The sequence below is a fragment of the Rhinolophus ferrumequinum genome, chromosome 26 (assembly GCF_004115265.2).
Source record: "Rhinolophus ferrumequinum isolate MPI-CBG mRhiFer1 chromosome 26, mRhiFer1_v1.p, whole genome shotgun sequence".
Classification (NCBI taxonomy): Eukaryota; Metazoa; Chordata; class Mammalia; order Chiroptera; family Rhinolophidae; genus Rhinolophus; species Rhinolophus ferrumequinum.
This window is the reverse complement of record NC_046309.1, coordinates 29,740,488-29,753,549: the sequence shown is the minus strand read 5'-3', so window position 1 is coordinate 29,753,549 and position 13,062 is coordinate 29,740,488. Positions and strand designations below refer to the sequence as shown.

At 37.1% G+C, this 13,062-nt stretch overlaps 1 protein-coding gene across 1 annotated transcript in view; it reads right to left on the bottom strand.

Annotated features, from left to right (window-relative positions):
• Positions 1-6,964, bottom strand: part of BMT2 (base methyltransferase of 25S rRNA 2 homolog) — a 112,317-nt gene extending 105,353 nt beyond the window's left edge. The window contains exon 1 of the mRNA XM_033099054.1: positions 6,692-6,964. Coding sequence (XP_032954945.1) covers positions 6,692-6,851 — 160 coding nt within the window. The 5' untranslated portion in view covers positions 6,852-6,964. The remainder of the gene's footprint in view (positions 1-6,691) is intronic.
• Between the last annotated feature and the right edge of the window lie 6,098 nt (positions 6,965-13,062).

Genomic DNA, 13,062 nt, shown 5'->3' with positions numbered 1-13,062 from the left:
AGCCAATTTGTTCATCTCCTCTCTTCTCCCTGTACCCATCTCAACACACACATTTCCAAACTGGATGGTAATGGCTACTTATACTTCCCCAGACAAGAAACGTTGGCATTATCTGATTCTTACGCTTTACTTTCAATAAAACAGCTCATTCTGACCTTCAAAAAGTCTATCTTTTTCCATTTTCATGATCATTACTATTACTTATGCTAGTGATTCTAGCATAAATCAAGTTAATATCAGTTAATATCAAGTTAATATCAGTCTCCTAGCTGATCTCCTTTCTTCGAGATTCCTTCTCTAATATATAGTTCAGTGTTCTTCAACCCCTTTGTCCATTGTATAATCTATGAAGCTTTTATGTAATAGAGATGTCTGTGTTCCACAAAGTTCTAGAGATGATACTAATGTGGAATTAAGGCTAAGATTCACTACATTTGTTGTTACTTTTTCCACAAAACAATCAAAGGATCTATACCAATACTTCTGATTTTTGTTGTATCTTTTGAAATGTAAAAAAAAAACCTAAAAAGATACCTTACTACAAAGATGACTAAAAATAACGAAATCAAATAGCTATTATTATATTGTGTGCCCTCACTGACTTGACTGCTTATCAGTCACTATTCCCTTTATCTTTTGTTACTGATTATTAAATCCTTTTCATTTTTTTTACCCTGCGAGAATGGCAGTTCAAACTCTCCTAGGACAAAGTTAACAAACCTTTCTGTGGACAGTCTTTACCTTCCCGATTTTGCTGATTGAGCAAAGATTCCAGCACAAAAAGTAGCACTTTTTGATTCTAAATCAGAATGAGTGTGACTGGGAAAAACACATAAAGAAATAAGAGTAAAATCTCACTTGAAAAAAAAGTAGGACAAAAGTAGGACAAAAGAACCTGTTCAAAGTCTTGGGATCATGGACTTACTGGTCAATATTTTAAAGTAATGTTGAAGGCCACTGAAGGAAAAAGAATTAAGGAAACTTCAATTATAAACAGTCTGCTATCCTAATTTTAAAAACAATTTCTAAACTTTGTTTTAGGAAAAACACTAACATTACATTCATTCCTTCATTTTTAGACCTTTTGGTTTTAGTTTAATTAAAATTATCTCTAATTCAAAGGTTTTTCCCTTCCCCCCAACAATTGTCTTATTTTAGATGTTTGCTAAAGCATAATCAATTACAAATGTATTTTTCAGCTCATCCTAAACTTTTCAAATTCACCATTTATCTCAAACTGAAGAAGTTGAATAATCAACAAAAATTAAACATCTAAACTTGGCTATTTAGTTGTTCAGTCTTAAAATGCTGCTCACAATTGTTAATCTTTGTAACACAATTTTTTCTGGATTTAGCCTACAGAGCCAAGCCATCCTGTGTTCTCATTTTCTTGTTCAGTATCAGTAATCTGTCTTGTTTATTTTCACTACTTTTATATTATCATTGCTATAAATAATGTGAAATTTTTTTATCTAGAAAGTAAAAATAAAGATCACCCATAATCCATGATCTTGAGAATACCACTGTTAACAGGTTAATAACATATTTTTGTTTCTCTCTGATTAACTTATAAACTGCATGGGTTTATGTGATGAAATGTTTTAATCAGTTTTGATATATAAAATAAATTCAGAGACCGAATAAACTGATGAAATTTGCTAAAGCAAAGACATTCACAAGATAGGTTAAAAAATCAAAACTAAATTGAAAGGAGATTATACTTTTATTCCTAAAAACCAGAGCCTTTATATGTTCTTGGAATTTTTACATGATTTAAATTTGGAAAAAGATGACAAACATTAAATCTGATATATTACGGAAAAAAATCTGATATATTACCGAAAAAAATCTGATATATTTAAAATACTTTTTTGTTTACACGAAGATTATATTTTTAAAATTCTGTATAGCAAAGACAGAAAACACCTATATCTGCAAGCATATTTCCATTCACATAAATTCAATCTAAAAGACTGTCCCTTATCGAGTAAGACAAAGAAACAAAAACTCACAGACACAGACATCAGTTTAGTGGTTACCAAGGATAAGGGGTGAGGGGGTTGGTAGAAGAGAATAAAAGGGGTCAAAAATATGGTGATGAAAGAAGAAATGACCCTGGGTGGTGAATACACAATGCAATGTGTAGATATTATATTATAGAATTGTACACTTGAAACCTATATAATTTTACTAACAATGTCACCCCAATAACGTTAAAAAACCGAGCATTTAATAAAAATAAATACATAAATAAATGACTGTCCCTTATCTATAAATGGCTGACACCAGAAACATCACTTGTCATCACCACTGCTAGACATTTGCCTACCATTTCCTCTTGGTAACTGCTTCAGATATCAGCACTACCTGGAACACTGACCTTTACCTCCAATTCTCACTTTACCCTATACAAACTGGCAAAGGATCTCTAAGTGGTGACACAGGACAGGCAGTGAAATGGAGTAGAGAATGGGAAAGTGGTAAAAGAAGAGTGCATCAAATGTACTTGCTAGTCTTTACCACTAGTCTATCCACTACCCCACACCAAAGACGACTCTTCAACAAATTATCAGTTGGATAAATGGATTGGTAAGGGTGGAGAGAAATCTTTCTCTACCACAGCAGAAAAATCTTATTTTTATTTTTAGTCCTGCTTCATTTTTTTTTATTAGTTTCAGGTGTACAAAGCAATGTAATAGTTAGACATTTACACCCCTCACAAAGTGATAACACCTCCCTCTACCCCCCGCAGTCTACTACCCCTCTGACATCTTATATAGCTATTACAATACCACTATCTTCTCTATGCTGTATTCCACATCCTGTGATTATAGACATATAACTAAATATATATAATTAAATATATGTGTGCATATACAGAGGGTGCCAAAAAAAATGTATACACATTTTAAGAAAGGCAAACTGTATTAAAATTGTAATACATACCGATAACAAAAGATGAATACAAGTCACATTTGACTTCTGCAGTTACAAGAGGTGCTCAAAGTCCTTACCATCAGCGTCCAGACAGTTCTGATTATGGCGAACTACTGCTTGAGGAATGTTGACCAAAGTGCCCACTTGTATACATTTTTTGGCACCCCCTGGTATATTTAATTACAGTTCACATTCAATATTATTCAACTTCAGCTTCAGGTGTATAGTACATTGGTCAGGCATCTACACAGACTACGAAATGAGCCCCCTAAGTCCAGTGTCCATCTGGCACCCTACGTACTCTTTACATTATTGATTATATTCCCCATACTGTATTTCATATCCACATGACTATATTGTGACTACTAACTTGCACTTTCCAATCCCTTCACCTTCTCCCCCTGCTTCATTTTCAATTTCACTACCAGAGATAAGAAAAAACTGTATTATCCAACCATACACTCATGATCCAGTTCTTACTCCTGTCCTTACTATCCAGTGAATTTTTTGCCTTTCTTCATTCTACCCCAACTTATTTCCTTCCCAAATCTCTCCCCCCAAAACCCACAGCTCACATAGCCTCAGCGCAGTTGATCATTCCTATCCGTGTATATCCTCTTACCTAACACAAGTTCTAGAGCTACTTCCTATTTCTCATTTTCCCTCCCATTCCAGCATCTGGAGTCACCTAATGGCTTGGAATTAGGAAGAAAAAAACTATTATTCCTATAAAATATGTACAGTGCTAATGATGAACTATCCAAACTTCAAGCAAGTTATTTTAGTATTTTGGGGATTCAACTCACTCGTGTGTAAAAGGAAGGAACTAGTTTAGGACACCACTCCAAAATCTGGCTGACAAATTTCCAGTTCCCGATAATACGAATTCTGAAAATATACATCTGAAATGGAATGCAGGAATTTTCTAAAAGGCACCCAAGATGAGTCTACTGCTCAGCCATGCTTGGGAATCACTGTTAAATGCTAAGGTTCCTTCTAATCCAACATTCCAAGATTCTAAGCTGGAATTTTCACTGCATATCCTTATAGGAATATTGTTATAAAAGGAGTATAGTTTCCAGTTATTGGTATTAGAATTCAGATATGTTACTGACTAAACAGGCCTCCCTAACCAGGCCCAGCACCTAAGCACCATTTATATTATTATTTTATGACCACAACTGACTTGCAAATGATGTGTAAAAATGTTTGCAGACTAGGGACCAACCATCAGCATTACAATAATACTAAGATCTCAAAGGAAAACACTAAAAATTATTTCTTTGGGATTATTATGTACATAATCAGTCTTTTTCACAGATGGCTTTTTCACTGATTTTTGTCAAATCACAACTAAGATTTGACCTACATGTGAGAAAAAAAGGTAGGAAGGCATGCTCATTAGGATCTTTTACTTTTGTTAGTTCACTGACTGGGCTTTGTATATCGCTGGAATAAAGGCTAGAGAATTCTAGATCATTGGTGGAATTCAAGGCATTAAAATGCCTAAAGAACAGTCTCATTCAAATGTTTACAGACTGCCAGGACTTTACCTGCCTAGAAGCACACTAGATCATTCACTTATGAACTACGTGTATCTATTCTAGCTCTGGTAACTTCCAGCTACCAATTCTCCTTATGAACAAGTGTTTCTTTGGTAAATATTCAGGCTTAAAGACGAGTTTCAACATGTGGGAACTAAGCAAGTATAAACAGCACTTGAAGACATGATACATTAGTAGTGTGTTAATTTAAGTGGAATCTATTAATTTATGAGTAAATAATGAAATTATTTAGAAAGGTAAAAATAGTAACTGAATTATATGCCTCATTTTTTTCTTTAAAAGGATGTACTTGCTTAAATTTGTACAATACAGCATGATAAATTAAAGTGTCCATTTACTTCTTCATTTCTCTCAATATATAGTGAAAATCTATAGTGAATGCCATTATGTAAGTGCATTCTCTGAATATCAAGAATGATGCAATGTTGGGAGTGGAGATAGTGGAAATGGGATGGCTCAGTGCGATGTCAGAGAGATAGTGGATGGGGGGCGGGGGGTCCACAGTGTGAGGGATATAAATGATAAACGTCTAAGTAAAAAACAAAACAAAACAAAAAAAACAAAACAAAAACTCATACAGACAATAGTTTAGTGGTTACCAGAGGGTAAAGGGGGTGTGGGGTGGGAGATGAGGGTAAGGGGGATCAAATATATGGTGATGGAAGGAGAACTGACTCTGGGTGGTGAACACACAATGTAATTTATAGATGATGTGATACAGAATTATACACCTGAAATCTATGTAATTTTACTAACAATTGTCACCCTAATAAATTTTAAAAAAATAAATAAAAATTAAAAAAAAAGAATGATGCAATGGTCGCTATGGTTAACTACTCATTCTATTGAATAAATTGTGGGCTGTGATTTAAAGCATTCTTTTAAGAAACAAATTTCAACATCTTAATTAACTATGTCTGATAAGTCTTCTATTGCTACCTACTAAACAATAACTACAGGCCATCTTTGAGAATACTATTTAAACAGCTATTTAAATAGCTAGGCGTGAGTTGCCAAGGGAAGAAAACTGAATTTAAAGTTTGAAAAATCAAACACATCAACTATGTTCAAAGGAACAAAGACAGTTTTAATCTTCTTGAGTAACTGAAAAGTGTAAATCAAAAGCAACATGATTTTATGCGTCTGTTCCATCAATTATCATAATTTTGCTTCTACTCCTAAATTAAGTATAAGACTAACACTAAAAGACTGCCTGCTTTTCAGTTTGCAATTAAGCTAAATCCAGACCAAGTAGAGAGTTATCCCTCATTTTGGTCTTTAGAAGAAATTTCTCCTGAGCATATGAAAAAATGGAATTTTCATTCAGTGTATTATAAAATAGCTCTGTAAAATAGCCTATATTTAAAAGTGCCAAGGATAATTGTAGACCCCAACTATAAACACTCCTTAGGCCAAGAAAAAGCTACTAGGGCTTCCTCCTTTGCTTAAGATCTTCCACAGCAGGGTTCCCAGCGACGGCCGGCTTCTCTCGGGAATCTGTGTCCTTAGGATGCTATTCAAAAGCTAACAGCTATTTTGAGAACCTGTTCCAGATCTTTTCCTCCTCCGTCTAAACAAACACTAAGATCGAGCATCTTAAGTGTGGTGAGTAGGGCAGGGATGGAGACCCCTCCCCTTTGGTCAGCTACAAGGCCTGCGGACTTCGCCGCCCCGGATGCCAGTGCAAGGAAGCTCGGGCACCGCCTGGCTACCCCCGTAGGAATGAGGTTCTAGGAAGGCGGTCTGACCCGGCAGCAAATCAAACAAGCTGGTCACGCGCCAGCGAGTGAGGGGGCAACTCAGGCTTCTTTCAGTCCTTCTTTCTCAGATGGATTTTACCTGCCGTCGTGTTTTACCTTCACGTCTCTCGCAACGAGCGACCTCCACAATGTCTATGAGGGTGTTCGTGTGTGTGACAATAATCTCGGCACTTGGGGCTGGGGACTCAAGTTCCTCCACAGGCCTGGAACTCTCCTGAAGGGCCCTCGAAAAAGGGGCGGGAGGAGCGCGCCTGACGCCGACGGAGGACTCGCTCGAGAAGGGGGCGTCGGGCCTGGGAGAGCGTCACTGGCAGGGGCTGACGTGCAGCTCTTTCAGGTTGTAATGGTGGCCCCTTGGCGGGAGTGGAGAGGTGACAAGGGGCTGGGGGCGATGCTGCCTCCCCTCCCCCCGCTCAGCTCGCTGTTTACCTTCCCGGTACTTCTTGCGGAGCCGCCGGTGGACGCTCTTCACCACCCCGGACAGCTTCTCCTGCTCCAGCTTCCGCTCCTGCTCCCGGGGCGGCGGAATGCTCGGGGATCCAGCGCCGTGTCCGCGAGCAGCGCTTCGGCCGCCGGTCTCAAGCTCCATATCGCTGCTGCCGCCGCCGCCCCTCGGACCCCCGCAGACGCCCGCCTGACGAAGGAAGTGGGGAAGGAGGCAGCAGCGGAGGCAGCAGCGGGAGGAGGTAGAAGAGCCGGAGCGACGGCCTGAGGCGGAGCTTACCCAAGCGCACAAGCTGGTTGGTGGACTACCGAGGGCTGGGCGGAAACGGAAAAGGCCGAGAGTCAATAGACGGAGAGCGCCGGGTTGGGGGGGTTTGCACCAGGTTGTTTGGGAAGGCGAGCAGCTGGAGGAGGCGGGGCTTGCAAGCTGAGGGGAGCTGAGGCGGTGGGAGCGCTAAACTCCACTGCTCCTGCCCCTTCCCCGCGTTCCCCAGATTCTGTGCGCAGGCGCCGTGATGCGGCCTCAGGAGACGGGCTCGGCGCCACGCGCTTGCGCGTCTAAGTTCACTTAGGTTGGACCTCTGACGTCCAGCTTTCTCACGTCTTCCATCCATTCCACCGCCTGCCAGTTAGTTACATTATGGCGTGATGAGGTCAGGATCCCCTACCTGAGCCTCCGTTGCACGTTGTCATTTGTTGGTTTCCTTTAGCCTCTGAGTAGCAATGGGAAACGCTTTTGAGATGATTTGGCAACAGTGGAATTTTACACTTTGAGGGATGCTTTCATTGGAGCAAAAAGAAGTCTGGTTTCCATGTACTGATTTAACAAACGGGCCGGCAATGGCTAATGTCTATAGTGCCAGTGCCCAGGAAAGACACAGAAAGTAGTGGAGAGGGCCAAGAAGAGCAATAGGAGATGGTGGCAGAGAGGGAAAGAAAGATGGAGACTCCACAACAGATGCTCTCAAGAGCTTTTGTGGTGGGTCGGATATTACAGGAATCCTGTCCTGTTCTAATTCGCATTAGCTTCCTTGACCTCCCTACTTTTAATTTGGCGGAGTGTGCCTAAGTGAGTCTGGCAACCTGTTCCTCCCACAGTACTCTCTTTTCTCGGGAAGTTCATAGGGAATATGGTTGCTGACTTACGTAGCAGAATGATGGAACACTGCTCTCCAAAGAGAAGCAGACTGCAAATAGCTCCTGAAGTAGTACTGAGACTGCTGCAGTATCAGAGATTCGTTGGCTGAGAGCCCTTAATGAACTCTGTTAGGTTGTAGCATACCTTTGCACTGCAATTATTGCTTACTTGACATTGTTTGTAAATTGTTGCAATAACTTTCTGATCAATGACTTTATAAATATGAATAAAGCTTGCATTTTGTAACTTTTATATGCCACCTTCCTGAATAATAAAGACCCTGAAGGATAAAGCAGTATACACACTCTCCAGAATATGGAGGAATGGGAGGGAGGAGGTGAAGGGAGAAGATTGGTGGAATTTAAAAGATGGAAGATGTGTCCCTAAAGCACAGTGAAGAGGCAGATCAAACACAGATAAACTTCAAGAGAACTAATTATAATTATGAAGAGAAATTATACGAAAGTGCTTAATAAATTGAGGATAGAGTGGTTGTGGGGACAGAGCCCCAGAGAGCAGTTTCCAGGCTCTCGGCCTCACATAGAAAGGTGCTGGCTCGGGTGGTAGATGGTCATCAGCTGTGACTAGTTGGCCATCAGCTGTTACCGGTTAGCCATTAGCCATTGATATAACTGCTGTGGCTAAGCTAGCAAAGTGGTGGTGTGGTGTGGTGGTGTGGCGTCCTGGCGTGGCATGGTGTGGTGGAGTGTGAATTGAGGATTGCAGAGAGGCGGATTGCAGTTAGCAAGTGAGATTGTTTGGCAGAGACAAAGGGACGGAGGGTTGCCGATCCTGTGGCTCCTGCTTCCTGTGTCTCCAACCCAGCTGTCAGCGAGACTAGTGGTATGACTGCTCTACCTATGGCTCCATGGGTGTTCCTTTTTGGCCTCGCCATATCCTGCGTTCTTATGTGGGGAGCGGGACTAGAGACCCCAGATGGGACCCCGCCAGACACTCCGCGTGACAGTGGTCTTACTTGAAATTTTGTTTGGGTTGAAAAAGGGGAGTTTGAAAAGAAATACCTCTTTTGGCTGTGTCCATATTTTAATATATATAGGAAGCAAAAAGAGGTGCAAATATTTGTAAGTTACAATCATAGTACAGAGAGCATTAAATTTCATTTGTACTGAACTTCTAAGAAAACTTTCCTTCATACTACTACTAGCAAATGCATTTTAAAATCCTTTTTAAAAATAAAGATGTAACTGAAGGGAAATTGGAAAATACAGAAAGGAGTAAAAAGAGTAAAAGTGCTAAGAGACTAGACCTTAAATCTCACCACAAAAAAGAAATAGTTAATTTTCTTTTAACTATTTCTTTTAACTATTGTGATCTGGTAGCTAATACTATGGTGGTAATCACTTTGCAATTTATAAAAGTATCAAATCAACATGTTTTACATCTTAAACTTGCACAATGTTACATGTCAATAAAGTGGGGGATGGGAATTAAATGTTACCTGGAAACTAACCACTGAGAGATAACAACTGTCAGCATTTTTTTTTCTTTGCTTATAAATACTTCTTTACTTATAAATATTTCAAATGGGATATTTCTTTATGGCTGTATGGCAATCTATTATATGAATAGCATATCATTTCAATAGCTACTTTCTAGCTCTTATATACTTATGTTGTTTCCAATTTTCTATATTCCAAATAATGCTGTGATGAACACCCTTAATTATACATTTCAATAAACTAAATTCCTAAAAGACAAATTTCTGAATCAAAGGGTCACACATGGTAGCAATTTATGTCACCTCCAGCAGTACTTGTGAATATGTATTTCACTGCACCCTTACCAAATATGGGTATTACAATTTACAAAGTTATGAATGAGATTTTTTTAAAGGTCTCTATTTTTAAGAAATGTGGGATTTTCTGCTATTTCTTAACTGGATATTCTGGTTGACACAATATTTAACATTAAATATTAATACTATAAGAGCAAGTAAAAATAACTTATTTAAGACTACCTAGTTGTCATTTTTCAAGCAAATTGAAGAGCTTGATATTTTGAATTTTTTTTGGTTTAACAGTTTCTTGAGAAGAACTCCAGAAATAAAAATTGCACAGCTGGAATTCACTCTAAATTTGCATGCATTAAAACAGGGCAAGGGCCAACATGTCATGAGAAACACCAAGACTGAGTTTTCTTTGGAGGACTATGGCAACTGGCCATAGACTACAGCATAAAAAGGAGTTTGTATTTATAACCTTCCTTCAGTATGATTAGTAATATTGGCAAAATTCTTCTATCTGTTAAGGTAGCAGAAAAATGGCAATGGGTTTATCCATTTAAGTAAAGTAATTGTCTTAATTACTGATAAGAGGAATTTATTGCAGGAAGAAGATTTATGTCATATTAATATCATATTAATGTGTCATATTAATGAGCATATCCTATGCCAAAGAAAACATCAGCTCCTTCCCCTGACCTCCACTATGACAACACGATTTCATTTACTGTAAATATCTTATTTTTAAAAAAAATTATTTCATTATATTTTAAATGGCTATTGGGAAAAGGGATGTTGGACTAAAACTATTCAATGAGCAGGACAACCCAGTCTGGGAGGAAGAGGCGTTTCTAATGACTGCACTAAACCCCTGATAAATAAAATTTTTAATCCTCATTCATTGCCTTATCTGACTGACTTTTGCTCCCTTCCCATGCACATTTGCTGTGTCATAGTAATTTTCCTATATCAAAGAACCATTCAGTATAGGGAAAAAGGTTTTTGGCAAGAAAAACACCTGTCCTCTTTGTTTGCAATTACATTCTTTATTAAGAAAATAAATTTCCATAGATGGTGATGAGTCCACATGTAAAAATAAAGTGCATTCTATTTTCAGTGAGAGTTCAAAAATATTAATTTGTGATGAAAAGTAAATTTTTAAAATCCATATCAAAATCTAGGTATTGGCACTGAGTTAGCCAATAGAACGATTCTGGATGCATTTTACAAAGTCTACTTTTCATTACTACATTTATTGAGTATTCCTGTAGGAAGGAGAATACTATACAGTAGAAATTGGTGTTCTTTTAATTATCTAAAGCATTGATCATTTATTTTTATTCTTCACTGAATTTTGGTATTATTTACTCCTCTTTGACCCTCTTTATCATCAAACTCTTAATTACAATTAGTTTTTTTTTTTTAAATTTATTGGGGTGACAATTGTTAGTAAAATTACAACAATTAGTTTTTAATGTTCTGTAATAGAAGTGTTAATATTAAACTTATGTTTATAAAACATGTAATGGTGTACACCAAAAGTGCAAAAAGACTTGATAAAACTTTTCATTATTGAAGATAGAGGTATATTCCAAGCTGGCCAAATCTTTGTCTCATGGTTATTTAGAAATAGAATTTTTAGAAATTCAGCTAAAATGAAATCTGGAAAAGTAAACTATATAATTTTGAAAATTTTATTATTTGTAAAATTCTTACCCATGAATATAAAAATAATCATGAAGTTTAAGTATTTTTTTCTAGTAATTCCAATTTTTTAAATGTACATGTATCATTAATTGGGCACATTATAAGAAACTGTTGAACAGCTTTTGTTTTCATATTTTATTTCAAATTATAAAAACTTTCTTTGGGCAATATGTTTAATGTTTTGATAGAAACAAACATAGTGGAAAACTACCAAGAGAGATATTTTCATTCAGCATGGCTGATTACAACTTTCAAATTCCTTTTATTTATTGAAAATACAATTATTTTCTTTAAAAATGTGTGTATAGTTACTAGTCCATTGTCTTCTCTGCAATTCTTAACATATCTGCCAATTTAAAAATCTTTAAAATAACACAGATTAGTTGTCTTTCCAGAGTTAATATGCAATATGGTATTAAGGCTAATATGAACTACAGCAAGTGACAACTATTAATTATCACTTAATCCATATGCAACTATAAAATTTACAATATTTTTGTGATATATTAAGTCGTTAAATACATTTAATTATCACAATAAGGCTAATGTAGAAAGAGATCTACGTAGAAAATGGAAAGTATTCTTCCAGGTAATAAATAGATGAGGTCCTCATAATGGATGGAAAGATTTTCTGCATCCTGATTCTAACTTTGTATTAACAATCAGAGCAAGGTGTTTGATTTCTCTGAGCCTTATTTTTTTCTCCGTTAAGTGTACAATGAAGAAGTTTGATTTGACTATTGTTTTTCATATCTTTTCTTTTTTAACTATGACTCACATTAGGAAATACATTTTCCATCAAGTCTTAAGTCACATATATCCATAAGATGCACGTAGATATGTAAATATAGACAGACATACATCATTAGGACAAAAGTTTCACCAGACAATACTTACTGAGTGCAACACATGGTGCCATTTTCAATTCTATTTAAGGTTTTAAAACTATGGAGCACACTATATTGATTTTTATGGGCTTCTAATTAGTCATGATCTAACCTTTGGTAAACACTGGCAATTTAAAAGATCCCTTTTACCCCAAACCACTGTAGTACTGTGACTCACACTGACTTCTTTCTTTTTTTTTTTAGTTTTCAAATTTGTTTTAATAAATAGTATGAATAACAGTTTTATCTTACTTTTTTTTACTGTGTTATTATTTAGCCATGATTTTCTTTTTCTTTTTCTTTTTTTAATTTATTGGGGTGACAATTGTTAGTAAAATTACATAGACAGGTGTGCAATTCTGTATTACATCATCTATAAATCCCATTGTGTGTTCACCACCCGGAGTCAGTTTTCCTTCCATCACCATATATTTGATCCCCCTTACCCTCATCGCCCACCCTCCCACCCCCTTTACCCTCTGGTAACCACTAAACTATTGTCTGTCTTGTCTATGAGGTGTCTATGAGTTTTTGTTTGTCATTTGTTTGTCTTGTTCTTTCGTTGTTTTTGGTTTATATACCACATATTAGTGAAATCATATGGTTCTCTGATTTTTCTGTCTGACTTATTTCGCTTAGCATCATACTCTCAAGATCCATCCATGTTGTCACAAATATTCCTATTTCATCTTTTCTTACCGCCGAATAGTATTCCATTGTGTATATATACCACAACTTCTTTATCCATTCATCTGTCGAAGGACATTTTGGTTGTTTCTATGTCTTGGCCACCGTAACAAAGCTGCAGTGAACATTGGAGCACACGTGTCTTTATGTATAAATGTTTTCAGATTTTTTGGGTAGATACCCAGGAGAGGGATTG